This window comes from Myotis daubentonii, chromosome 4, assembly GCF_963259705.1.
Source record: "Myotis daubentonii chromosome 4, mMyoDau2.1, whole genome shotgun sequence".
Classification (NCBI taxonomy): Eukaryota; Metazoa; Chordata; class Mammalia; order Chiroptera; family Vespertilionidae; genus Myotis; species Myotis daubentonii.
The window spans coordinates 33,415,727-33,442,678 of NC_081843.1; the positions used below are offsets into that span (position 1 = coordinate 33,415,727).

Sequence of the window (26,952 nt, forward strand, 5' to 3'; positions counted from 1 at the left end):
AACTCTCTATCTCTCTCCCTTTCTCTCTGTAAAATCAATAAAATATATTTTAAAAATATATATATATTTAGGAAAAAGAAAAAGAAATGGTGGGGACTCAGTGAAGGGGGTCAGTGAAGGGGAGGGGCCCCGAGAGGGGAAGGGTCAGAGAGGGAGGAGGCTTAGCAATAGGTGAGGGGGAGGGAACTGAGAGGAGAAATGTTCTCTGGGCCTGTCTGGGGTGGGATTTGAGGGGTGGGCAGAGAGCCAAGCCTTTGCATCTCACTTCATCCCCATAGTCTCTGGCTAAGGTGCAGGTTAGGCCAAGCCAGCCCTGAGGGGTACCAGGTGGCTTCCTTGTCTCAGAGAGCCCTGCAGGCAGGAGCAAGGTTATTCATTTACCACCAGCTTCAAGAGAGCAGCCTGGTCAAGATACTGCCTTCCGCAGAGCTGCAGCCTGGGGCCCAGAGCCAGCCAGCCCACTCCCAGCACCTCCAAGCCAGAGGGATGCGGTGCAGACTGGATCCTTGGGTGGGGAGGGGTGGGGTGGGCTGGGGTGGGCTGGGAAGGGCTCAGAGCCTGACTCTCCCTGGCTGCCTGGTCTCTCCCTGAGCATGGGCTACCCTGGGGCCTCCTAGAGCAGTGGTTCTCAACCTTCCTCATGCCGCGACCCTTTAATACAGTTCCTCATGTTGTGGTGACCCCCAACCATAAAATTATTTTCGTTGCTACTTCATAACTGTAATTTTGCTACTGTGATGAATCGTAATGTAAGTATCTGATATGCAGGATGTATTTTCATTGTGACAAATTGAACATAATTAAAGCATAGTGATTCATCACAAAAACAATATGTAATTATATATGTGTTTTCTGATGGTCTTAGGCGACCCCTTGTGAAAGGGTCGTTCGACCCCCAAAGGGGTTGCGACCCACAGGTTGAGAACCGCTGTCCTAGAGGGTAGTTAGGTATCCTACTCTATTTTATATCCCCCCCAACAGGCACACATCCTTGCCTGGCTTTAGGGTCTGTCCTAATTCATTCTCTTCGTATCCTTTCTAGAGCTTAAAAGCTAAACAGAGTTGGTGGAATTTTCAGCACAAGCTGAGGAGGATCTCACATGAGGGGGTCCCAGGAAATCTTCAGATGGCTGGAGAAGAGAAAGGCATTTGGGGTCTAGGAATACCCTGGCCTGGGGGTTAGCTGCTTTCTAGATCCACTCCTTTTCCTCTGTGACTAAGCAATTCCCTTCCCCTTCTTGCTCTCAGTTTCCCCATTATTTCAATAAGGGAGGAACCAGATGATTCATGAGGGCCTCTCTAACTTGTCTTTTCATCCCCATTTTTATCTTTATCACCCCCTGCAGAAGAAAATTAGTCAGAACCAAACTGACCAGGAAAGCAGGACAGTTCACTCCTCTGAACCTCGGTTTTCTCATCCACAAAATGGGTATGATAATACTGGGTTGTCTTGAGGATTACCTGAGTCATCTCTGGGTTCCCATGCAGCCTCTCTCACCCCATCCCACATCTATCCTGTTGTTTGGTTTCTTGTCAGATTTCCCCACCAAAAGGTCACCTTCCAAGGTCAGGGAGAACTGTCCTGAGTTTTCCTCTGTCTACAGCAGTGGTTCGCAACCTTGGCTGCACATTAGAATCACCTGGAAATCTTTTTAAAATCCTGGTTTCTGGGCCTCATCCTCCGGAAATTCTGTTTCTTTGTTATAGGGTGGGGCCACAACATTAGTAACAAAGAAACAGAATTTCCAGAGGATGAGGCCCAGAAACCAGGATTTTAAAAAGATTCCCAGGGGATTCCAATGTGCAGCCAAGGTTGAGAACCACTGGTCTACAGCAACCAGTACAGGCCAGCACCAGCTTGTGGGATGAAAGCAATGCTAGGCCTTCATTAAGGTGAGGACCTTAATTAAGGTCAGTAAGTATTGTTAGTATTTCTGTGTATTCAGCCAGGCAGGCACCTGGAAACATGAGGAAGATGGCTGGGTCGTGAGAAAGTTCCTGGATTTCTTTACAACCCACAGACCTGAAGCCCACTGCCAGGCCCTGGGGCTCTGTCCCACCCCACCTTCCACTGTGGTGCCGCAGGCCTCCTGGTCTTGCCACACCTGTTCTAGCTCTTCCTCCTGCTGAGACCAAAAGCCAAGTGCTATAGCAAACAAACACAGCATTTATTGTGGCTCCCTCAAGGTCTGCAGCAGGCAGGGAAGAACAGACAGTACTTTCCTTCTCCCTCCCCTACCAGGGCTCCATTTAAGGTCAACTGTGCCAAGACAGGGAACGAGCAGGTAAAGACGAGAGCGACAGCACTGGCTCTGGTGCTCAATGAGAGACCTTGGGCAAGTCACTGCCACTCTCACTCTCATCTGAGGGAGAGGTGAAACTGTCCCTGTGACGCCCATAAGAACCCTACAATGTAGGCATCACACAATGATGAGACATTAGTCTGGAAGGGAGGAACCTGGAGCCATGGAAACATTTCTGTCTAGTAACTGTCACCTCTCTGGGGACCTCAGGGGCTATGGTAGATGCAGCTTTTCTTATTGCTTAAGCCAGTTTGACTTAGGGTTTCCAGGCAAAGGCGTCCTCACCGGTACAACTTGGCTGCCATAAAAAAAAAAGAATCAAATACAACGTCTCTTGTGAAGTGGTCTTGCAGAAAAATCAAAATAATAAATCAAATCTGAATCTGATTGAATTTCTAGATCAGGTTTCAATTTACAGGCCATGCGAAGGAGAGAGGAACACATTAACAGAGAATGCAATCAGCAAAAGCCAAATGTGGAGAATTCTACAGGACAAAGAAATGGGTTCTTCAATAAAAAATTTTCAAGGGAAACAAAAAAATGAGATGTAGGGAAACTTACATAGATCAAGAGACTTAAAAGACATATCAACCAATCACAGTTATGGTCCTTAATTGGTTCCTGATTCGAACTGTTAAAAAGTTTATGGCATTTATGAAACAATTAGAAATTTGAACACTGAGTGAATAATTGATAAGTGTAAACAATAATATAAACAGAGCCACTTTATTTTTTAATTTATTTGTTTTTTAAATTTTTTTTATTGATTTTTAGAAAAAGAGAGGAAAGTAGAGGGAGAGAGAGAGAAACATCCATGAGAGAGAACCATCCATCAATCAGCTGCCTCCTGCACGACCCCCACTGGGGATCAAGCCCGCAACTAGCCCCAGGCATGTGCCCTGCCCTGCCCTGCCCTGGAATCGAAAGGGTGACCTCTCAGGTGCATGGGATGACACTCAACCAATGGAGCTAAAGAGCCACTTTAAAATGGAGCTGGAGCTGCCGTACCAGAGATGCACACCTTATACTTTTTTTTTTAAAATATATTTTATTGATTTTTTACAGAGAGGAAGGGAGAGAGATAGAGAGTTAGAAACATCGATGAGAGAGAAACATCAATGAGCTGCCTCCTGCACACCTCCTACTGGGGATATGCCCGCAACCCAGGTACATGCCCTTGACCGGAATCGAACCTGGGACCTTTCAGTCCGCAGGCTGACGCTCTATCCACTGAGCCAAACCGGTTTCGGCCACACCTTATACTTCATATAACCTTAGGACTGGGCCTCAGCAAACTTGTCCCTCAGAAAAAAGCCTGTTGGCAAAGATAACAAAATTATTGTGAATACTGTACTGATGACTACTAGACTGAAAATTTTTAAACATTATTTAGAATTAACATCACTATGTTATCTTCCTTCTATTGATGGAATTGTTCCACTTCCTCTTCTCATAAGTGCCCTTCTGTTTATCTCTGAGTCAGGACATTATTTGAGCTTCTGCCTAAATGAATGGTTCCTGAATAGCTCTTTTTATCTCAAATGAACACTTGTTTGCCTCTCCCTTTGAAAGGCCTTTTCATTTTTAAGTTATTACAAGGAATTTTTACTTTTTAAAGTGTGCAAGTGATATGGTGGTTTATGTTTAAAAAAACCAAAATAGCCGAAACCGGTTTGGCTCAGTGGATAGGGCGTCAGCCTGCGGACTGAAAGGTCCCAGGTTCGATTCTGGTCAAGGGCATATACCTTGGTTGTGCGCACATCCCCAGTAGGGAGTGTGCAGGAGGCAGCTGATTGATGTTTCTCTCCCATCCATGTTTCTAACTCTCTATCCCTCTCCCTTCCTCTATGTAAAAAACTCAATAAAATATATATTTTTAAAAAGACATAATACAATATATATGCACCCAACCTGGGAACACCAAAATATATAAAGCAATTACTAACAGAACTAAAGAGAGAAACTGATAAAAGTACAATTATATTAGGGGGGCCTCAATATTATCTCACTAACAGAATGGGTAGAGATCCAACCAGAGAATCAATAGAGAAATATTGGGCCGAAACCGGTTTGGCTCAGTGGATAAAGCGTCGGCCTGCGGACTGAAGGGTCCCAGGTTCGATTCTGGTCAAGGGCATGTACCTGGGTTGCGGACACATCCCCAGTAGGGCATGTGCAGGAGGCAGCTGATCCATGTTTCTCTCTCGTCGATGTTTCTGACTCTCTATCTCTCTCCCTTCCTCTCTGTAAAAAATCAGTAAAATATATTTTTTAAAAAAAGAAATATTGGCCTTAAATGGCACATTAGATCAAACGGGTATAATTGATATTTACAGAGCTTTTCATCCCAGAACACTAAAATGTATATATTCTTCTCTAGTGCACATGGAACATTCTCAAGGATAGACCATATTTTGGGTCACAAACTGGTCTCAACAAATTTAAGAAAATTGAAAGCATAACATGTATATTCTCTGACCACAACTGTATGAAGCTTGAAATCAACTGGAAAAAAAAAGACCTGGAAAAATCACAAAACATGCAAAGATTTAATAACATGCTACTGAACAACTGTTTCAAAGAAGAAGTAGGAGATCAAAAGATCCACAGAGACAAATGAGAATGACAGTATGACATATTTAAAATGTTTACCCTAGCCAATTGTGCTCAGTGGTTAGAGCATAGCCCCCACCTCCCCACGTCGAAGGGTCATAGAGTTCAATTCCCTGTCAAGGGCACATATCTGGATTGTAGGTTCTGTCCCTGGCCCTGGTCAGGGCACATGCAGGAGGCAACCAATTGATGTGTCTCTCTCACATCTCTCTCTCTACTCCCTTCCCTCCCTCCTTTCCACTCTCTCTAAAAATCAATGGAAAAAATATCCTCAGATGTGTATTAACAAAAACCAAAATATTTTTATACAAAGCAAAAGCACCCAGCAGGCGTGACTCAGTGGTTGTATTTTAGTTGTAATTTTGATGTGGTTGAAAAGATAAATAAAATTGACAAACCTGGCTAGACTCACTGAAGAAATAAAGAGGAAAGACTCAAACAAAATCAGAAATGAAAGAGGAGAAGTTATCATGAACACCACAGAAATACAAAGGATTATAAAAGAATAATATGAGGCCCTAATCGGTTTGGCTCAGTGGATAGAGCGTCGACCTGCGGACTGAAGGGTCCCAGGTTCGATTCCGGTCAAGGGCATGTACATTGGTTGCGGGCACATCCCCAGTGGGAGGTGTGCAGGAGGCAGCTGATCGATGTTTCTCTCTCATCGATGTTTCTAACTCTCTATCTCTCTCTCTTCCTCTCTGTAAAAAATCAATAAAATATATTAAAAAAAAAAAAAGAAGAATATGAGCCCTAGCGGTTTGGCTCAGTGGATAGAGTGTTGGCCTGCGGACTGAAGGATCCCAAGTTTGATTCCGGCCAAGGGCACATGCCCAGGTTGCGGGCTCAATCCCCAGTAGGGAGCGTGCAGGAGGCAGCCGATCAATGTTTCTCTCTCATCGTTGATGTTTCTGTCTCTCTCTCCCTCTCCTTTTCTCTCTGAAATCAATAAAAATATATTTTTTAAAAAGAATAATATGAAAGCCTATATGTCACCAAATTCAATAACCTAAAAAAAAAAGAGCAACTTCTTAGAAATACCTAACTCTCCTGAAATGAATCATGAAGAACTGGAAAACCGAAATAGACTGATCAAAAGTAAGAAAATTAAAACAGCCATTAAAAACCTTCCAAAAAATGAAAGTGCAGAACCAGACAGCTTCACTAGTGAATTCTGCCAACATTCAAAGAAGATTTAATACCTATCCTTTTCAAACTCTTCCAAAAAACTGAAGAACAGACAATATTTCCTAACTCATTTTATGAGGCCAACATTACCCTGATACTAAAACCCGGCAAGAACAACACAAAAAAAGAAAATTACAGGCCAATACCTCCGATGAATATAGATGCAAACATTCTATACAATACATTAAATTGAGTACAACAATACATTAAAAAGATAAAACAACACAATAAAATGGAATTCATCCCAGAGACATAAGAATAGTTTAACATACATAAATTAATCAATGCAATATACCACATTAACAAAATAAAAGATAAAAATTACATGATCAGCCCTAGCTGGTTTGGCTCAGTGGGTAGAGTGTTGGCCTGCGGACTGAAGGTCCCGGGTTCGATTCCAGTCAAGGGCACATGCCCAGGTCGTGCACTGGATCCCCAGTGGGGGGCATCAGGAGGCAGCTGATCAATGATTCTCTCATCATTGATGTTTTTATCTCTCTCACCCTCTCCCTTCCTCTCTGAAATCAATAAAAATATATATTTTTTAAAAGATGACTCTTTAAAAAAATTATATGATCATATCAATGGATGCAGAAAAAGCATTTGACAAAATACAACATCCATTTATAATAAAATGTGCATGGAAGGATAGTGCCTAACATAATAAAGGCCATATGTGATAAACTCTCAGGTAATAGGATATTCAGTGGTGAAAACAGAAAGCTTTCCTCTAAGATCAGAGCATACAAGGATGCCCACTCTCACCACTGTTCAACATAGTGCTGGAAGTCTGAGCCAGAGCAATCAGGCAAGAGAAAGAAATAAAAGGAATCTAAATTGGGAATGAAGAAGCAAAATTGTCACTTTTTACAGATGACATGATCCTATATATAGAAAACCCTATTGTTTTTTTAATCTATTAGGAAAAATAAACAAATTCAGTATAGTTGCAGGGTACAAAAATGAATGTATAAAAATCTATTATCAGAACAAGAAATGAAGAAAACAATTCTATTTACAATTGCAACAACAACAAAAAAAGATAAAATAGCTAGGAATAAACTTAACAAGGGAGTAAAGGATCTATATACTGAAAACTATAAGACATTGTCGAAAGAAATTGAAGAAGACACAAAGAGAGAAAAAGATATTCCATCCTCATAGTTTGGAAGAATCAACATAGTTAAAATGGTGATATTGCCTAAGCAATATATAGATTTAATGCAATCCCCATCAATATTACCTAAAGCAATATATATATTTAATGCAATCCCCATCAAAGTCCCAATGACATTTTTCAAAGAAATGGAGCAAATAATCATCAAATTTGTATGGAATCACAAAAGACCCTGAATAGACAAAGCAAGATTGAGGAAAAAGAACAAAGCCAGTGGTATCACACTCACTGACTTCAAATTATACTACAAAGCTACAATTATTTTAAAAGCATGATATAGGCAGAAAAATAGGCCCACAGGCCAATGGAACAGAATTGCGAGCTCAGAAATAAACCCACACATATACGGGCAATTAATTTTCCACAAAGGAGCCCAAAACATACAATGGAGAAAGGAAAGACTCTTTGATAAATGGTGTTGAGACAACGCCCAACCAACCAAGCCCCACTGGGCAGCTCGGTATTTCTGTTCTTTAAAAAGAAAGAAGTTTCCTTGACTTCGCATCTCCAAACAGATACCACCCCATTTCTCTGCTCACCTTGTCAAGAGTTATCTGACCCCCAATTTTATTTCCTCTCCTCGCAAATGCCAATCAGCCACTCTGGTCTGCTCCTGTGAAGTTGCTCTTTCATAACTTCAAGCTGCTCCTGGCAAGGTCCCCAGAGGCACCCAGGTTGCCATGACCAACAGTCACTTTTCCATCTGGAGCTTACTCGACACTCGCAGCAATTCTGGACATCGTTGACTGCTCCTTCCCCTTCAGGACCATGGCTTATCCTACTCTTTGTGACAGCACCCCACCTGGCCTTCCTCCCCCCGCTGTGTCCACTCCTCCATCTCCCTTCCTTGGTCTTCCTCTACTAAACTCCCAGGGTCCTCCGTCCTGGGCCCTCTCCTCTTCCTCTAATGTGCTGTGGTCCCTTTGATTGTCTCACCCTTTCCCATGGCTTTAACATCCTCTGGTTTTTGGCTCCTTGCTTCAAGCTCCCCATTCAGGCACCCAGTTACCTCCTTCGATACTGTGGAGGTAGTGGGGGGCAGCAGTTAACAGCATGGCGCCTACAGCTCGACCACTTGGGATTGGATCCTGGCCTGCAGCTTCCAAGCTGTGTGATCCTGAGCAATTAATCAACCTCTCTGTGGCTCAATTCTCTCAGCTATAAAGGAGGGACCATAAATAATATATATACCCTCTCACAGTCATTATGAGGATTAAATGAGTTAATGGATATAAAGCACTTAGAACAGTGTTTGGCACATATTAAGCACTCAATAAATGTTAACCATAGTCGTCCCTCAATATCCCCCATCCCCTATGGCAGGGGTCCTCAAACTTTTTAAACAGGGGGCCAGTTCACTGTCCCTCAGACCGTTGGAGGGCCGGACTATAGTTTAAAAAAAAACTATGAACAAATTCCTATGCACACTGCACATATCTTATTTTAAGGTAAAAAAACAAAACGGGAACAAATACAATATTTGTATTTGCATGTGGCCCGCGGGCCGTAGTTTGAGGACCCCTGCCCTATGGGATTGGTTCTAGGACCCCCACAGATACCAAAATTCAAGCACAAGTCCCTTATATAAAATGGTGTTGTATTTGCATAGAGGCTACAGCAGAGTATGCCTACATTTCACTTCATTCGTGTGGATTCAGCACAGTGCTCAGTGTGCGGCAAATTCAAGTTCTGTTTTTGGAACTTTATGGGATTTTTTTCCAAATATATATTGCTAATCCTGACCCAAGGATATTTTTTCCATTGATTTTCAGAGAGAGTAGAAGGGAGGGAGGGGGGAGGAAGGAGGAGAGAGAGAGAAAAATATTCATGTGAGAGAGACACATCAATTGGCTGCCTCCCCCACCCACTCCGAAGGGGCAGGGATCAACCCAGGTACACACCCTTGACTAGAAATCAAACCTGCAACCCAGGTACACACCCTTGACCAGAAAGCAAACCCAAGATTCTTCAGTGCATGGGCCAACACTCTAACCACTGAGCAACACAGCCAGGGCTTTTTCTGAATATTTTTGATCCACAGTTGGTTGAATCCATGGATGTGAGACCTGTGGATGTGAGATCCATGGATGCAGAGGGCCTACTATGTTATGATATCTCATTGGCATCTCAAACTTAACAGGCCTCAAGTGGAACTCCAGATTCTTCCTACCACTGGTACCCTGTAGGGAAAAAAAATAAAATAAATGTTCCTCTCTAGAATTCCCCACCCCAGCAGAACTACCCACCAATGTGTTCAGTCAGAAACACGGGAGTTGTCCTTGATTCCTTTCCTGTCCTCACCACCATCTTCCTCTCTACCCACCCAATTCCTAATCAAACCCTATAGATTCTAAATCAAAATATACCTCAAATCTGTCTGTCTCTTTATGCCTCCACAGCCATCTCCCAGTCAAAAGTTACCACCATGTCCTAACTGGACAACTAACTGCCCCCTAGCTGACTTTTCTTCCCCTCCTGCATTTCCCTTTTATTCTGTCCCCCACCATCTGCCACGAAGCCAAACAGTCTTATAAAAATGTAAATCATGTCTCTTTCTGCTTGAAACCTTCATTGGCTCTCATTTCTCTAACGACCAAATCTCCTACCAGTTCCCTGCTTGGACCAACTCCAGCCCACCTCATATATGTCTTTCTTCCCTTGCTTTCTCTGCTCCAACTTCCTCTAACAAGGGAAGGTCTTGTGCACCTCAGGGCCTTTGCATTTGCTGTTCCTTCTGCCTAGAACAGTGGTTCTCAACCTTCCTAATGCCGCGACCCTTTAATACGCTGGGTACTTGTATGTGGGCGTATCTGCATGTGGGCGGACCCACCTAAAGACAGATAGAGGAGCGGTCCCCAAGACCATCGAAAATATGTGTTTTCCGATGGTCTTAGGCGACCCCTGTGAAAGGGTCGTTCGACCCCCAAAGGGGTCTCGACCCACAGGTTGAGAACTGCTGGCCTAGAACAATTCCCTCCCTCCCCTCCCCCACTATTATATGATAAGATTGCCTCCTTCTTGTCCTTTAGATTTCACCTTACCTGAGATCTTTCCTATCACCATGCATGTTCGCTCCCACCCCAATCATTATTGAACACAGCACTGTGCTACCTGAATTTATCACAATTTGCACTTACATATTTATTTCTTTGTTTATGGCCTGTCTTCCCCACTAGAGAGTAGAAAAGCTGGGGGGGGGGGGGGCGGTTTGTATTCCCTGAGCAATAGGTCCATGTAATTGCCATATTCCTAGCTCTACAATTCATACTTGGTATTAGCAGGGGCTCAGGAAATATGTGTTGGATGAATTATTCAATTGTTGATTTAAAAAAGAAAGTCAGTTCGGCCCTGGCCAGTTAGCTCAGTTGGTTAGAGCGTCATCCCCAATATGCCAAGGTTGAGGGTTCAATCTCCTGTCAGGGCACATACAAAGAAACCACCAATGAATGCATAAATAATTGGAACAACAAAGTGATGTTTCTCTCTCTCTAAAATCAATGAGCCATTTTTTTAAGTCAGTTGACAAAAGTGTATGGCATTGTAGCAATTATGAAAGTCCACAAACTCACGTGTGCAATGACATTATTTCCTGGATACTCCATTCTGTCCAGGCAGTTGGAAACAAGTTGAACTTTAATCCTCCTGAGGTCAGACACAGTTCTATGCTATTCAGCAGGACCAAATTTGCTGGGGGAGGGGAGGGGGGTCAGGAAGAAGGCTGGGGGTGGGAAGGTGGCGGTTGGACAGCATCCAGCCCTCGGGCAATGGTGATCACGGCTAAAACATCACCATCCTGTCTCATTGGCCCCTTCAGTCTTGTGGTTTACACTGTGTCTGGGTGTGGGACATGGGAATATTTTGTAAGCAGGCTATGGTGCTGCTGCCTAGTAAACCCAGGAGCTGTTCCTCTCTGGGGACCCTGCCAAGAAGCAGGTGGCGGAACCCTCCCCCCTCCTATTCTTGGCCAAGACACTTGTCTCTGCTGAGGCATTCCTTTCCCCTCAGGGCTTCAGCTTTGAAACACATAAACCAGCTTTTCTACTTTCAGGTCTGCCACATATGTGCATCCCCAGGGACAATGCGCACAAAACCCAGAGCACACTCCGGGGTGGGAATGGCTGGGGGGGGGGGGGGGGGCGCGTCAAGCAGGGAAAAAGGAGACATATGTAAAACTTTAGACAATAAATAAAAAATAAATAAATAAAAATTAATTTACTGCTAAGAAAAAAATATATATTTTATACTATAAAATAGTGTGTATATATATATTATATACTATACACTTCTGTATAATAAATTGCAAAATTTTATTTTTAATAGACTCAGATCCTCCATGGAAAACATTATTATGGTAAAGGGAATCTTACACTTAACTGTAGTTTTGATCTGAATAAAATGGCCATTAAAGTGAAAGAAAAAAAACAAACAGACCCAGAGCACAGGAAAATGTAAATAGGGAGAAAATAGATTAACATAGAAATACATCGTGTGTTTGGAAAAGATTACGCTGGCTACCATTTAGGGACTGGAGGGGCCAAAATGGAGGAGGCCACAGTGCAGGGGAGAGATGGGGCCATGGAAATGGAGAGAAGTGGATGGATATCAGAACTATCTGGGGAAAAAAAACTATGTGAGGGATAGGGTGGGGGAGGTAAGGAAGGAGGCATCAAGAATGACTCCTAAGATTCTACACTGGGAGATGGGATGGCTTTGCCATGGCACAAGATACTCCACTGTACCCCCTTCACCTGGCCGACTCCTACTCATCCTTCAGCTCTTAGTCAGAGCAGCCACCTTACCTGACCCCAGGGCCTGTCGGATTCCTGTTTTACACTCTCGCTTTCCTTTGTGTATTTATTCAGTGTGTGATTTATGCTTTCATTAGTGTAGTCGCCACCAGACGGCCAGGTCTGTGAGTTGATGCCCTGGGCTCACCCTTGCATCCCCAGTGCCTAGCACATAGTAGGTTTCAATAAATGAAGGCTCAAAAATGAAGGCAGAGGAGGCTGGAATATTCCTTGCAGGCTGATGTTTCTTAATGGGGAGAGAAGGTTGCTGAGTTTCAAAATACAAGGATTCCCAACAAACAAAGAAGATGTGGAGAAAAGGGAACCCTCACCTAGCCGGTATGGCTCAGTGGTTGAATGTCAACCCATGCAGCAGGAGGTCACGGTTTGATTCTGGGTCAGGGCACATGCCCAGGTTGCAGGCTCGATCTTCAGTGTGGGGTGTGCAGGAGGCAGCCAATCAATGTTTCTCTCTCATCATTGTTGTTTCTCTCTCTCTCTCTCTCTCTCTCTCCTCCTTTCCTCTCTGAAATCAATAAAAATATATTTTTTAATTTAAAATAGAACTGTCTATGACTCAGTGATTCCTCTTCTGGGACTTTATCCAAAGAAACCGGAAACACTAATTCGAAGGAATATATGTACCTCTATGTTCGTTGCAGTGTTATTTACAATAGACAACATCTAGAAACAGCCCAAGTGTCCATCAGCAGATGAGTCGGGGTGGTGGGGGGACTGTGTTACATTTACCAATGGGATACCACTCTGCTGTAAGAAGGAAGAAAACTTTACCCTTTGCAACAGCATGGATAGACCTGGAGAACATTACACTAAGTGAAACAAGCCAGTCAAAGAAAGACAAGTACCATATGATTTCACTCGTGTGGAATTCAGTGAACAAACTGAACTACCAAGCAAAATAGAGACAGACTCGGGGAGCAGGCAGACAGTTCTGGGGGTGGGGTTTGAGAGAAAGAAATACAAGGATTCCCTCTACCACCTCCACTCCAAAGGGTAGGTGTCCTCACCCCACCCACTTCAAGAATTTATGGGTGTGATGAGACTGTTACTGGGGGTAAAGTGAGAGGATGAAAGTAAGAGATTGAGGATCTCTGGGCCTGGGGGGGACGCTTGGAGGGGAGGAGGTATGAGTAGGGACTGGAGGTGGCAGAGAGGCCCCCAGAGGTGTTCTTGACACCAGAGATATGGGGTGACCCTGGGAAGTCCCTGCCTTCAAATGATGGTCCCCAGGGCTTCTCCAACCTGCTCTGAAGAAATAAACACTCTGCAGAATCCACTGTTGTGTGGTTCATGAGTTTGTTGTTTGTTGCATGGTTGTGTCTAGAAAGGTGCCTGTGTGCAGAAAGGCGTGTAGTGGAGAGGTTCCAAAAGTGTTGATTGATCGTTGAAGGAAGAAAAGCAGCAGCGAATGTTCTCCGAGTACTCAGGGAACCTGGCGGGGACACAGGGGATTACCACTCCCACGTGGGACAGGCAGATTAAATGAGGTAATGTATATGAAAGTCCTGGCAGTTGAATAAGCTCAGGTGCAAAATCTGGGAACAGCAGCTGAACTGGGATGGTGAGGGGAGGGCTGAGATGGGAGGAGGCTGGGTGGGAGTCACACAGGGGCCCCTGGGGGCAGCTCCACAGGAAACCTCCAAGGGTCCTTGGGAGCCCCAACCGCCCCAGCAAGACTGACACCGCTGCCCCACCCTGCCGGCCCGCAGGAATTTGCCCTGGTGACCTCCCTGGCGCACTCCTGTCACCATGGCGACCAACCCCGGAACAAGCGGCCTGATTGTCCCTGCTCAGCGGGGCAGGTGAAACCCTGGCCACGTGACCGATACCGGTCCAGGTGCGGTTATAGGACACCCGCCACCTCCCCGCTTTAACCCATTGGACGCCGCCACCTCCAGGGTGCAGAGTCCCAGCCTCCGCGGGCCGCACCCCTTGGGCCCCGTCCCTCAGCCTGGGGAGGAATGCGGGCTGGGCTGAGTGATTGGAGCTGGGTTACTTCACCTCCGCCTCCCCATTTTCACTTTACAAGGAAGGTTGGAACTACTGGGAACAGGGCTGCCGAAGTGTAGACTCAGCCTCCTCAGAGGTAGTGAGTTATTCTGCAACCCGGTTCTCCACCCATCACCTCAGCATATCAGGGCTCAGAGGCCATCCCTCCAGCACCTTAACCCCCCTGTCGTCCCCGCCCCCCAGGGAGGCTCTCACCAACTGTGAGCCCAGCGGCCTGTTCCTAACAAGCTGGGGTGGGTGGGCAGCCCCCAAGTGGGCCCTTCTCCCCCAGCACACTATCGCCAGAGTTCTTCCCAGGTAGCAATAGGAGAAAACTTCAAGCCAACTGGTTTTTCTGCTTGCTGATTTCACCCTAACTAGCCACATGACAGGGCTGGCAGGGTGTCTCAAGGTTGTTTCTGCCCTTAGACCCAGAGCTCTGGCTGGGGGCTGATGTCAGGCTCCGGGGCCAGGCTCAGTTTACCTGGCTTGACAGGTTGGCGTGAGGGTGGGGGTCGGTTCTAATACTACCTTTCTGAATCACCAATGTTATGTCAACTCCCTTCCCCTTCTTCCACCAACTCTAGGAAAACACTGCTTGATCCACTCTCTGAGGACCCCTCCCAGACCTTGGACCAGTCCCCGTCCAGGGCTCACCTGGGCTCAGATGTCCCCATCACTCCCCTAATGATTATGCTGGTAACAAATGATTACACCACCTGGTGTGCGTACAGTCACCAGTGACTTCAAAGCCCTCCTCAGATTAGAACAAAACACCTGCCAGTCCTCAGGCTGACTCAAAGTGGGAGCCATTTATTTATGCGGCCTTAGAGCAGTTAGAACGCCTCCTACTGGTCCCGATTCCATCCAGCATACCCTAAAGGGGGAGAAAGGCCCGTGTAACCCTTGCAAGCCCAGGTGTCACCTCCTGGAAGGGGCACAGATCCAGCCACCAGCTGAACCTTCACCTAAGCCTCAGCTACTGCCCTGAATCTCTCCAAGATCATTCAGTAAAATTACTATTGCACTTAGCACCAGATGAACAAAACATGGCCCTGGGCCTCTGGGAGCCCCAGCCTATGGTGGACACAGAGAAGGGCCGCCCTGTAATACTGTATAGTAGGCTCTGACACATGCTGTAGAACAGCCGTGGGCAAACTACGGCCCGCGGGCCGGATCCGGCCCGTTTGAAATGAATAAAACTAAAAAATAAAAGACCGTACCCTTTTATGTAATGATGTTTACTTTGAATGTATATTAGTTCACACAAACACTCCATCCATGCTTTTGTTCCGGCCCTCCGGTCCAGTTTAAGAACCCATTGTGGCCCTCGAGTCAAAATGTTTGCCCACCCCTGCTTTAGAACATGGGGTGGACGAAATTAGTTTCAACCAGGGAAATCTGGGAAGGCTTGAGGAGGTGGCAGTTATCATGGAATCTGGCACCTGGCTATCTGGAAGGCAGGCACAGCATCCCAGCAGGGGAGTGGGTCATTGCGGTAAAGATCTAAAGGGAGGTGTGCAGTGTAGTTCTCAGGGTGCTTCCTGGGGGAGTCAGAGAAAGGGGAGCATGGGTGGAAACGTAGGTGGGATCGTACTGGGGGAGGTTTGGGATGCGGTGATTGAAGTTTCAACTTTCAACTATGGGGAGTCTCTGAAGGTTTCTGAGCGAAAGAATGCTATAGAAGGAGCAGCCACTCCCCCTGGTGAGGTAGCTCAGTTGGTTGCAGCACTGTCCTGATACACCAAGATTTCAGGTTCTATCTCTAGTCAGGGCACATACAAGAATCAACCAATGGTTGAATGTCAACCTATAAACCAGGAGATCACGGTTCGATTCTCGGGCAGGGCACATGCCCGGGTTGGGGGCTCAATCCCCACTGTGGGGCATATGCAGGAGGCGGCTGGTCGATGGTTCTCTCTCGTCATTGATGTTTCTATGTCTCCCTCTCTCCTCTCTGAAATCAATAAAAAATATTTTTTTAAAAAGAATCAACCAATGAATGTATAAGCAAGTAGAACAACAAATCAATGTTTCTTCTCTCTGTCTCTAAAGTCAATAAATAAAAATTTTAAAAAAGAAAGAGTAGCCACTCTCGCAACTGCTGAAGGATGGACTGCAGTGGAAGCCAACTGAGACCTGAGATAATTCACCAATGCCACCTCTACCCCAGACTAGGGAGAAAAGATGGCAGCGGGGCAGCGTTCCAAAGGAAGGCGATTTCTCTGCAAGATGTGCTGAGATCTAGGGGTGGAAGGATTGTAAAGGAAGGAGGAGGGGGTAGGGAGAAGATCTGAGTCATTTCAACTCAGATGCCCCCACCAGTACAAACATCTGGCCGGGGTTTGACCGTGGCCACCCATTTTGACTCGTATTATGAATGGCAGACCAGAGGTTCAGGTTTGCCTCAGTTCCCCATTTGTAAAGAACGGGGTGGGGGGTGGTTGAAGATAACCTGTAGAGTCCCTCCTAGCTCTTTCTCAAGTCCACGATTTCAGGATGGGTAAGAGGTACTCCTTCCAGCCCGTCTGGCGCCCCCCTCCCCACCTCAGGAGCACTGTGCCTCCAAGCAGCCACTCCGACGTTGGGAGCCCCCCTAGGTCTCTCTCCCGCGCCCCCCCCCCCGGGCGGCACATAAAGTGTGGCACCCACCCAAGACAGTGAGTGAAGGCAGAAGAGCGGACAGGTGCGGCTCCGGGCGCGGGTCCAGGCAGGGCCTCCTAGGCCAGCCAAGAGCCTGTCCTGTGGCATCAAAACCCAGGACATCCAGAGCAGCTGGGACCGGATTCCCAGACCGCAGGGCCCAGACTCCCCGCAAGGATTCTGCACGTGCTGAGCGGAGCTCACGAGCCGGGCCAGACCCTTTGTGGCCCTGCCTAGGCCTGGTTCTCAACCTTCCTAATGCCGCGACCCTTTAATACAGTTCCTCATGTTGTGGTGACTCCCAACCATAAAATTATTTTCGCTACTACTTCATAACTGTAATGTTGCTACTGTTATGAATCATAATGTAAATATCTGATATGCAGGATGTATTTAGGCGACCCCTGTGAAAAGGTCGTTCGACTGCCAAAGGGGTCGCGACCCCCAGGTTGAGAACCGCCTGCCCGGGGTGAGACCAGGGGCGGTGCTCCCGCCTGCGGGGCGGCGCTGGGGGAATTGACAGCTCTCCAGGATTCGGTCGAGAACTGTGAGCGAAGGCGGTGAATTCCGCGAGGGCGGGCGGGGAGGAGGCGGGGCTGCGGCGGGAACTGGGCGGGGCTCAGCAGAGGCGGGAGGCGGGGCTGCGGCGGGGACTGGGCGGGGCTCAGCCGAGGCGGGAGGCGGGGCTGCGGCGGGAACTGGGCGGGGCTCAGCAGAAGCGGGAGGCGGGGCTGCGGCGGGAACTGGGCGGGGCTCAGCAGAGGCGGGAGGCGGGGCTGAGGCGGGGACTGGGCGGGGCTCAGCAGAGGCGGGAACTGGGCGGGGCTCAGCAGAGGCGGGAGGCGGGGCTGCGGCGGGAACTGGGCGGGGCTCAGCAGAGGCGGGAGGCGGGGCTGCGGCGGGAACTGGGCGGGGCTCAGCAGAGGCGGGAGGCGGGGCTGCGGCGGGAACTGGGCGGGGCTCGGGCACAGAACGTGCTCGCGAGGTGCGTGCGGGGGAGCGGCTCCCGGGCATGCTCAGCTGGGCCCGCGCCTGGAGGCTCCCGTTTGGGGGCCTCGAACTCTCCAGAGTCTGCTTCTCCAGGGTGCCTGTCGCACCCAGCAGCAGCGGCCACCGCGGCGCCGAGCCGAGGTCAGTCAAGGGCACCCGGTGGGAGGCCGTCCATGAACCCTGCTCCTCCGGTGCGGACCCGACGGCCCCACCTCCTCCGCTTGGCCCCGCCTCCTCCCAGGCCGCTCTCCCAAACCTCTTCCCCAGTCGGCTCAGATCAGCCCCCATCCTTGCCCCGTCCAGGAGATCCGTGCCGCTTTCCTACACGCTTCTGGATGGGGAGGCGGCCCTCCCGGCCCTCGTCTTTCTGCATGGGCTCTTCGGCTGCAAAACCAACTTCAACTCTATCGCCAAGGCCCTGGCTCGGCAGACAGGCCGGAGGGTGAGCTTCCGGGGGAGGCGGAGTCCCGAGGGAGGTAGATGGCGGGGCGGGGATCCGGGACGAGGCTGAGGCGAGGCCAGCTCCTCTACCCTCACCGCTGGGACCGGGCTGAGCAGTGACAGGTCTCTCTGAGCGAATATGAAAGGAAAGATTGACCTAAAGATGCAGCCTGCAGGGCAGACCCAGGCCCATCCATTCCCTCGTGCTTCCACTTCATCTGCAGGCTGCAAACTGAGCTGGGCTCCACTGCCCAATGCCTAAATGCAGACACCCTCCCCGCTGCGGGGCCCGTGCTTGTTCACCAGGGATGACGGGGGACTTCTCACCTCTCACAGCAGTCCATCCTTCTGTGCTTCAGCTGTTGGAAATTCTTGGCGTCTTCTTTCTCTGGAGTTGCTACCCAGCCAGGCCAGACTTTCAGAGAAGTGGTCACACAACTTGGGCCTTCTCTTTTGTGTCAGTGACCCCAGGCTCTTCACCTGGGCCTCCTAGGTCTGGGAACTGGGCCGTCGCGCCATCTGAGTCCCTCTTCTGCTTCAGGATCTCTCTCCAGGTTCTCCACCCTCTCGGCCTGCAGGTCTTCCAGGCCTTTGGCTGTCCGTGCCCCCAGTGTGGATGCTAGTGCTGCTCCCCTCTCATCCCACTCCCCAGGTGCTGACAGTGGATGCTCGGAACCATGGTGACAGCCCCCACAGCCCAGACATGAGCTATGAGGCCATGAGCCAGGACCTGCAGGACCTCCTGCCCCAGCTGGGCCTAGTGCCCTGTGTCCTCATTGGCCACAGCATGGGAGGCAAGACAGCCATGTTGCTGGCACTACAGAGGGTGAGCCGACCTTATTCAGGGCTTCCTCCCATCCAGTGTAGATCCTGAGTGCCCAGCAGGCAACCTGAGACTCAAAGGAGCCTGGGATGGCCAAGTTCAGGATCGGGGAACCATGCCTGCAACCCACTGTGCATGCCCAAGGCTGGTCCCCAGTCCAGTTCTCTCCCACAGCCAGAGCTGGTGGAACGTCTGATTGCCGTGGACATCAGCCCAGTGAACACTACATCCAGCTCAGACTTTCCAGCCTACATGGCAGCGATGAAAACCATAGACATCCCAGATAAGGTGTCCCGCTCCAGTGCCCGCAAACTGGCCGATAAACAGCTCAGCCCTCTTATTCAGGTGATACCCTCAAGGCCCCGGATAGTTTGGGTTGGGACCTGTCGAGAGACGAGTGGCAGCCCAAGCCTCACAGGGAGCCCCTCCATCGGCACCCCCCACAGGACATGGCTGTGCGACAGTTCCTGCTCACCAACCTGGTGGAGGTAGACGGGCGCTTTGTGTGGAGGGTGAACTTGGATGCCTTGGCCCAGCACGTGGACGAGATCTTGGCCTTCCCACCACGACAAGAATCCTACCCTGGGCCTACCCTCTTCCTCCTCGGTGGAAACTCTGAATTCGTGCCGTAAGCCAGGCTGAGAGGTGGACAGGGCATGCCTTACCTACCCAGCCCCAGCCTGGGGAGCCTGCCTGGGGGAGGGGTTGGGTGTGGGCAGTGAGCTCCTGAGAGCTTGGGAACACCACGGGGCATATAGCTCTCCACCTCTTCCTGCTCCACCTTCACTTTTCTTTCTCTTCCCGTGTCCCCACTTTCATCCCTTGTTGGCGGCCTTCTCTTCGATGGACAGCCCCAGCCACCATCCTGAGATTCGGCGGCTCTTCCCTGTGGCCCAGATACAGACTGTGCCAGATGCTGGGCACTGGATCCACGCTGACCGCCCACAGGACTTCATGGCTGCCATCCGAGGCTTCCTGGCCTGAGAGTTGCTGGCCAGGGGGTGTCATGTTTGAAACCCCAGGTGTTAAGGCCCTGCAGCTCGTTTCCTGTTCTGCACAGAAGGACTCAGGTGGGCACTAAGAAGACACAAGGTGCGAAGGTGGTCAGACCTCAAGTTTTAATGAATAAAGATACTGATCTCTCAAGGTTCTGGGCTGAGCGCGCTCACCACCAACGCCCCCACCAACGCTGGGGGAATTGAACCCATGGGGTCCTGGCAGTTCCGGGTTGCATAGGGGCTCTCAAAGTGCTGCTGGACTCTCTCTGCAGCTGACTCTCGACCAGCTGCTTCACCAGCCGCTGCATGTCCTCCTGGGGGCAGGAGAGAAGGTTCGCAGGCAGACCCGGGCCTGTCTCCCTGTACCTCCCAGGCCCAGCTGGCATGTCCGCCCTACCTCCCAGGCCTCCACCTCCTGCCTCAGCCTCAGTTTCTCCTCCAGGACCTCCAGCAGCTGGGCCTCTGCGGCTCGTAACTTGGCTTTGCATGTGTCCAGCTCAGCCTCCACAGCCCGTTTCCTGCAGGTGGCAGAAAGAACAGCCTGAGGCTGAGGACTTACAGATCTGATGCTGGGCCCTGGGGGTGGGCAGATACGGCCACAGCCCCTGCCCTGTGACACAGAAAGTTGCTTGTATGGCGTTTCTTCCAGGAATGCCTGACTCCCCCTCGCCTCTCCCAGCAGGACAGTCCTGAGGGTGAGCCAGCACTGCCCCCGCAACTCCCCCCAGCAGCTGCCTCTCACTTGGCAATGGCTTCATCCCGCTCCTGGAGGACTTGGTCCAGCGAGGGCTCTGTCTGCGTGTCCCCCAGTGCTCCAGCCGCTTAGGATTCTGGGCTCTGTTGCAGGGTGGGAGAGGAGGGAACCGTGATTGTGGGCTTGCCTGGATGAGGTGCCCCTCTCTGGGCCCTTCCGCCCTGGCCTTGGCCCTGTGCTGATATCAGGAAGGGAAGGGTCTGAGGCACTCTGTATCTGCCCCTTAGTGTCCCGGTCTCATGGACTTGTGAACGTAAAGCAGGGGCACTTATGCCATGGTGAGGGGTAGCAGGTGTGGTCCATGCCTGGCCGAAGGGTAGGCAGAGAGGGCACGGTGTTTGGGCCCCCAAGGAGGAAAGGAGTTCTCACCTGACCTCAAGGAAAGAGAGAAGGTGGGCTGGAGGATACTTACCCCTCAAGGGCCCCAGACAGAGAGGGTGGCTTGTGACAGGAACTCTTGTCAGCCGGGCGGGGCAGGTGGAGGACATAGCCCTTTGCCCTGCCTTCCTGGCAAGGCACTCCCTGTTAAGCCCCGCCTTAGGCAGGCAGGCGGGTCCCTGCCTCCTCTCCTTGATCCTGGAACCCTCCAGCCAGGCCCAGAGCCTCCCAGCATTCCTTACCCAAGGGGGGTGCTCTCCCCACATCAGGAAATGAGAAAGAAGGAACAGAGCCAGGGCTGCTCCAACGCTGAGAAACAGGTGCCCAGCCCCCCAACTTGAAGGATTGGCATCTTGGTACCTTGAATGGCATTTCCACACTTATAACTGTAACCTCATCTCAGCAGAAAACAAGAAAAAAGTTTAACCATTCCTGGCACATTCCTCCTAACATCTTTTTTTTTTTTAATCCTCACCCAAGGATATTTTTCCATTGATTTCTAGAAAGAGTGGAAGGGGTGGAGGAGAGTGGAAGGGAGAGCAAGAGCATGGATGTGAGAGAGACACATTGATTGGTTGCCTCTCACACCCACTGGGGAACCTGCAATGGGGGGACCTTGACTGGGAATCGAACTCTTCAGTCCAGGGCCGATACTCTAACCACTGAGCCAAGCCAGCTAGAGTTCCTAACATCTTTTTTTAAAATATGTTTTTATTGATTTCAGAGAGGAAGGGAGAGGGAGAGATAGAAACATCCATGATGAGAGAGAATCATCGATCTACTGGGGATAGAGCCCACAACCTGGGCATGTGTCCTTGACCAGAATCAAACCCAGACCTTTCAGTCCACAGGTCGACGCTCTATCCACTGAGCCAAACCAACTAGGGCTCCTAACATCTTGAATGTCCATCTTCCCTAGCAATATTGCTCTGTATTCCTCCAATATTTCCACCATTCTGATCCTTGAGCATGGATGGGTCTGCTAGGCTCTGAAGGGGGTCTCGGTGTCCCACTCCTCTCTCAGTGTGATTATTGAGCATATCAGTGACATCAAAGGTGTAAAAGGGAATTTTCCCCATTGAGAAGCCTCCTCAGCAAGGTTGCAGCTTGAGGATTAGGTCCTCAACTCAACCCTAAGTGGGTGGGGGGCAGTGGAGGAGGGTGTAGTGGGGATACATGGTGATGGACGCAGACTTGACTTGGGGTGGTGAATGCAATACAGTGTACAGATGCGTTGTGGAATTGTGCACCTCAAACCTGTAGACTTTTGTTAACCAGTGTTAACCAAAAATTTATTAAAAAGGAACAAAATGGTTCCTATAAGACCCCCCGGAAACCCCTTGCAGACATCACTCCTGGTTGTTGGTAGGTCCCATTCAGTCAGGTGCACTTCCAACAGCCAGACTTGACAATTTATTAGGTTGAAGCCCAGGCAAAGAGGTGGGTTGAGCTGTACCCCCTGATGCAACACCCCTGTTGTTGAGATTCAGGGTGTTTCAAGAGGCTACTCTGTTCCATGATCCAGACAGGGGTCTCCAGGGCTAGTAAAGGCAAAGCATAGATATAATCACAAAAGGGTGTTGGAGGTCCAGGGGGCAGTGGGAGCACAAGGGCCCCTCATCCTGTTAGTCAAAGGGGGTTCCACAGGAGCTTGTCCACAGGCCAGCAGGAGTCAGCCAGGCAAAGGGCTAACACTTTTTTTAAAAATATATTTTATTGACTTTTTACAGAGAGGAAGGGAGAGGGATAGAGAGTTAGAAACATTGATGAGAGAGAAACATCGATCAGCTGCCTCCTGCACACTCCCCACTGGGTATGTGCTTGCAACCAAGGTACATGCCCTTGACCGGAATCAAACCTGGGACCCCTGAGTCCGCAGGCCGATGCTCTATCTACTGAGCCAAACCGGTTAGGGCAGGGCTAACACTTTTTGCCAGGTTTGTGGGTTTGTTTGTTTTTTCATTTTAACTTTTTATTTGGAAACAATTCCAAACTAGTCTTTGATGTCCAAACTAGTCTTTGATGTCCAAAAAAAAATAATTCTTTTAGGATTAAAAAAAATCCAATATGGTATCAAGCATTTACTGGTTGTCATATCTCTCCAGTCTCCCTCACTCTAGAGTTTAGAACAATTAGCAGCCTTTGAGTTTCATGGCCTTGACACATTTGAAGATGACAGAGAAGTTATTTTAAACTGTCCTTCGCCCTGCGTTCCTCATGATCGGACCACTGTTACACATTTTGTGAGGATAAATCACAGAAACGATGCTGTGTTCTCGTGTCCAATATCATTCGGAACCAGGACTGGGCGTGTGAATGTTGACCACTTGATCGTGATCGGTAAGTGTTGGGGAAGGGAGTTACTTTGAGATGTTGAAACTTGCTTCATCCCATATTCACCCATAGGTTTCAGCATCCATTGCAAATGATGATTTTCTAACTTCACCATTTCTTCTGCACTTATTTGTTGGCATTCTATTGCAAAGAACTGTCTCTTCACCCCCATTTACTTATCCATTTATTTATATCAAGTGGACTACTGGTTTCCTATCTTATTCAATGCATTATAACCCATTCCTATTGCTTATTTCAATGCTCAAATTGTACCAGGTTTAGGTTTGGTCAGTGGGTGCCCCTTGCTGGCCTCTTGCGTTTTGATATGTGACATCATCCTTTGAACACTGCCTTTCTTTCTGGCTCAGCAAGATAGTCCAGGCTCATCTTGTTTCACCCTTCCCCAGCCTTAGAATCGGCCATTTCCACAAGAGGACCTGTGTGAGTGTGTGTGTGTGTGTTTTCATGGCAAATAGTATTTAAAAACCAGGATCTGGTTGTTAGGTGTACTTGTTGCAATTAGGGTAATCTCTGCTCCCCAGCCCACTCAGTAGCCACACATTTATACCCACAAACACACACAACTACGTTTATTTTCTTATCTATGAATGCTTAATTTTATGTGTCAACTTGACTGGTTAAACATTATTTCTGAGTGTGTTTCTGGACGAGAGTAGTTTTTGAGTTGGTGGACTGAGTAAAGCAGATGGTCCTTCCCAATATGGGTGGGCATGATCCAATCCGCTGATGGACTGAATAGGGAGAAAAAGCAGAGGAAGGTTGAATTCTCTCCCTCTTCCTGACTGCTTGAGGGGGGATACTGGTCTTCTCCTGCCCTGGAACTGGTCCTTACATCATCGGTGGCCTTTGTACTCAGACTGTACCACCAGCTTTCCAAGTCTTCAGCTTGCAGATGGCAGACTGTGGGACTTCTCAGCCTCCGTAATCCGTGAATCAATTCCACATAATAAATCTCTTTCTCTGTATATATTCTATTGGTTCTGGTTCTCTGGAGAACCCTAACTAATACAATTTACATATATGGAAGAAAATTTACATTTAGAGCTTAAATTCTAATCCAAGAGCACGGGGTTCATCCCAGCTTTCCTCCTTTACATATTTTACCCCCTTGCTACAATTGTCTTCAATATATTTCATAATTTTTTCAACCCCCCGTATGTAGCTAATCTCCGAAAACAACTGGGCTCCTCCTAACTTAAATGCCCTCCTTACATGGGCTCAGCTACTGCAGGGCTGCCCTCCCACCCTCTTCCAGTGCCTTCCTCATGCATGGTCCTGGCTGCCAGTGGGCTGTCAAACATTTCTAAGAGCTTTACATTCATTCATTCATTCATTCCACAGATATTTATTGAGCACATACTATGTACCAGGCATGTTTCTAGGTGATTGACATAAAACAGGAAGACAGACAAAATTCCCTAATCTCACAGAGCTCACATGCTAATGAGGGGAGATAGACAATAAACAAATGGATGAGTATATAAGAAGGTAAGAAGTCATAACCAATGGACATAAGACACTGGGGGGTAGGGGAGGCCAGGGGATTGTCAAGGGCAGGGGGGAAAAAAGGACACATATGTAATACCTTTTGTAATACTTTAAGCAATAAAACAATAATAAAAAAAAATAGGTAAGAAGTGCTGTGGAGAAAAATTAAGCAGGGAGAGAGAATGACGAAGAACCTGGTGACTGCTATTTTAATATATATTTTTTTATTTCAGAGAGGTAGGGAGAGGGAGAGAGAGAGAGCAACATCAATGATGAGAATGATTTTAACAGCACCTGCCATACTCTATATTCCTCTTGGTTATTTTTTATTCTCTCTCTGCTCCAGTGTGTCAGCTCCATTGGGGCAGCCAGAATGTCCCCAAACAGGCAAGGATTTCTGCTGGTTTTATTCACTGCAGTATCTCTAGTGCCTAGAACAGTGCTGGGTACTCGTGAGAATGTTGGTTTCATGACTCGAATGAGGGAAGGGCATGGCTTTCTTGTGTTCTTGCAACCTTGCCTGCCTAGGCCCTCCCACCGGCATCAATGACTGATAACGGGACACTACTGTGTTTCCTGAATGAGAGGGCTTTGTAATCCAGTAGAAACCAAGCACACTTCCAAGCTAGATAAGAAACCTCATTGAGCCCTGGCCAGTGTTTCTAAGTGGTTAGAGCGTTGGTCCGCTCATTGAAGGATCTTGGGTTCAATTACCAGTCAAGGACACTTACCTGGGTTGCAGGTTCAACCCCATTGGGGTGTGTGCAGGAGGCAACCAATAGATGTGTCTCTCTCAAATCGATGTTTCTCCTTCTCTTTCTCTGTCTCTCTCCCACCCTCCCTCCCTTCTACTTTCTCTCTTTATAAAAAACAAATATATTTTTATTGATTTCAGAGAGAAAAGGAGAGGGAGAGATAGAAACATCAATGATGAGAGAGAATCATTGATCAGCTGCCTCCTGCAGGCCCCCTACTGGGGATCATGCCCACAACCCAGGCATGTGCCCTGACAGGGAACTGAACCGTGATAGGTCACCGCTCAACCACTGAACCATGCTGGCCAGGTGAGACCTTAAAGAGATCACAGTATTAATCCATCACTTAGATGAAAAACAACCATTCTCATGATTGGAATAATATTTCCAGCAATAGCATCATTCATGGATGTAAAAAGTACTGTATAATATTGGGTGTGGAGAGAGCAGAGTGCCTGAAGAATGGCTTCTCTGTGTACAACACATCCAACAGCAACTGGGGCTTCCTCCTCACGGGTGGCAGAATACTATGGCCTTCCTGTGACATTACGCCCTATACAAAAAAAAAAAGTGCTGTATTTCCAAGCACAAATGAAGATGCGGTTTGAATATACTTCCATGAAATTGGAAAAGAACTGTTTCAAAATAAAGTTATTCTAGCCCTAACTGGTTTGGCTCAGTGGATAGAGCGTCGGCCCGCGGACTCAAGGGTCCCAGGTTCAATTCTGGTCAAGGGCACGTACCTTGGTTGCGGGCACATGTCCCAGTGGGGAGTGTGCAGGAGGCAGCTGATCGATGTTTCTCTCTCATCAATGTTTCTGATTCTCTATCCCTCTCCCTTCCTCTCTGTAAAAAATCAATAAATATATAAAGTTATTCTAAAAAGCATGTGATTTTAAATTTTAAATATTTTAACTATTATAAGTAGGGAACTGCTTATCTCATCTGAATTCCTAAATGTCCAAATTAGAATATTGGGCCAAAAACTTTTTTTAATTTTCTCCTTGGGAAAAAGAGCGAATAGCCTTATATTCAGGCACATAGTGCGTTCCGTCACAAAGCCCTTCCTCACTATCACACACTGAGCAGTGGGACTTATTCCCAGACGCCCGCACCTCCCTACTTCCCAACTCCCCCAGGATGGCTGAGCGCAGGCCCAGGGGAGGTGGTTACAGGATGGTGGTAGGGGAGGCCAGAAGGGGAAAAAGAGCTGCCTGTCAGGGAGTATTCCACTTCCACCTTGAGCCCT

The 26,952-nt window shown here is 48.3% G+C and overlaps 1 protein-coding gene, 2 long non-coding RNA genes and 1 other non-coding gene across 7 annotated transcripts; 3 read left to right on the plus strand and 1 right to left on the minus strand.

The window, feature by feature from the left end:
• Positions 1–13,376: 13,376 nt before the first annotated feature.
• LOC132232361 (uncharacterized) lies at positions 13,377–15,441 on the plus strand. Its single transcript, XR_009452410.1, has 3 exons — positions 13,377–13,576; positions 14,119–14,175; positions 14,666–15,441. It is a non-coding gene; the product is annotated as an uncharacterized LOC132232361 (long non-coding RNA).
• Positions 15,442–17,679: 2,238 nt separating this feature from the next.
• Positions 17,680–20,121, plus strand: ABHD11 (abhydrolase domain containing 11). Of its 4 annotated transcripts, XM_059693454.1 has the most exons (6): positions 17,680–17,852; positions 18,015–18,153; positions 18,805–18,978; positions 19,150–19,320; positions 19,422–19,603; positions 19,827–20,121. In XM_059693454.1, exons 1-6 carry the CDS (start codon positions 17,734–17,736, stop codon positions 19,957–19,959), a joined length of 918 nt encoding a protein of 305 aa, XP_059549437.1. In that variant the 5' UTR covers positions 17,680–17,733; the 3' UTR covers positions 19,960–20,121. The 4 variants fall into 4 exon arrangements, with proteins under 4 accessions (XP_059549437.1, XP_059549438.1, XP_059549439.1 ...); XM_059693455.1 differs by lacking the exon at positions 19,150–19,320; XM_059693456.1 differs by lacking the exon at positions 18,805–18,978.
• LOC132233187 (uncharacterized) lies at positions 20,080–21,249 on the minus strand. Its single transcript, XR_009452570.1, has 4 exons — positions 21,140–21,249; positions 20,716–20,810; positions 20,371–20,491; positions 20,080–20,287 (listed from the first exon to the last, which is right to left on the minus strand). It is a non-coding gene; the product is annotated as an uncharacterized LOC132233187 (long non-coding RNA).
• A 4,886-nt stretch (positions 21,250–26,135) lies between these two features.
• Positions 26,136–26,264, plus strand: LOC132234002 (small nucleolar RNA SNORA11). Its single transcript, XR_009452832.1, has one exon. It is a non-coding gene; the product is annotated as a small nucleolar RNA SNORA11 (small nucleolar RNA).
• The last annotated feature ends 688 nt before the right edge of the window (positions 26,265–26,952 follow it).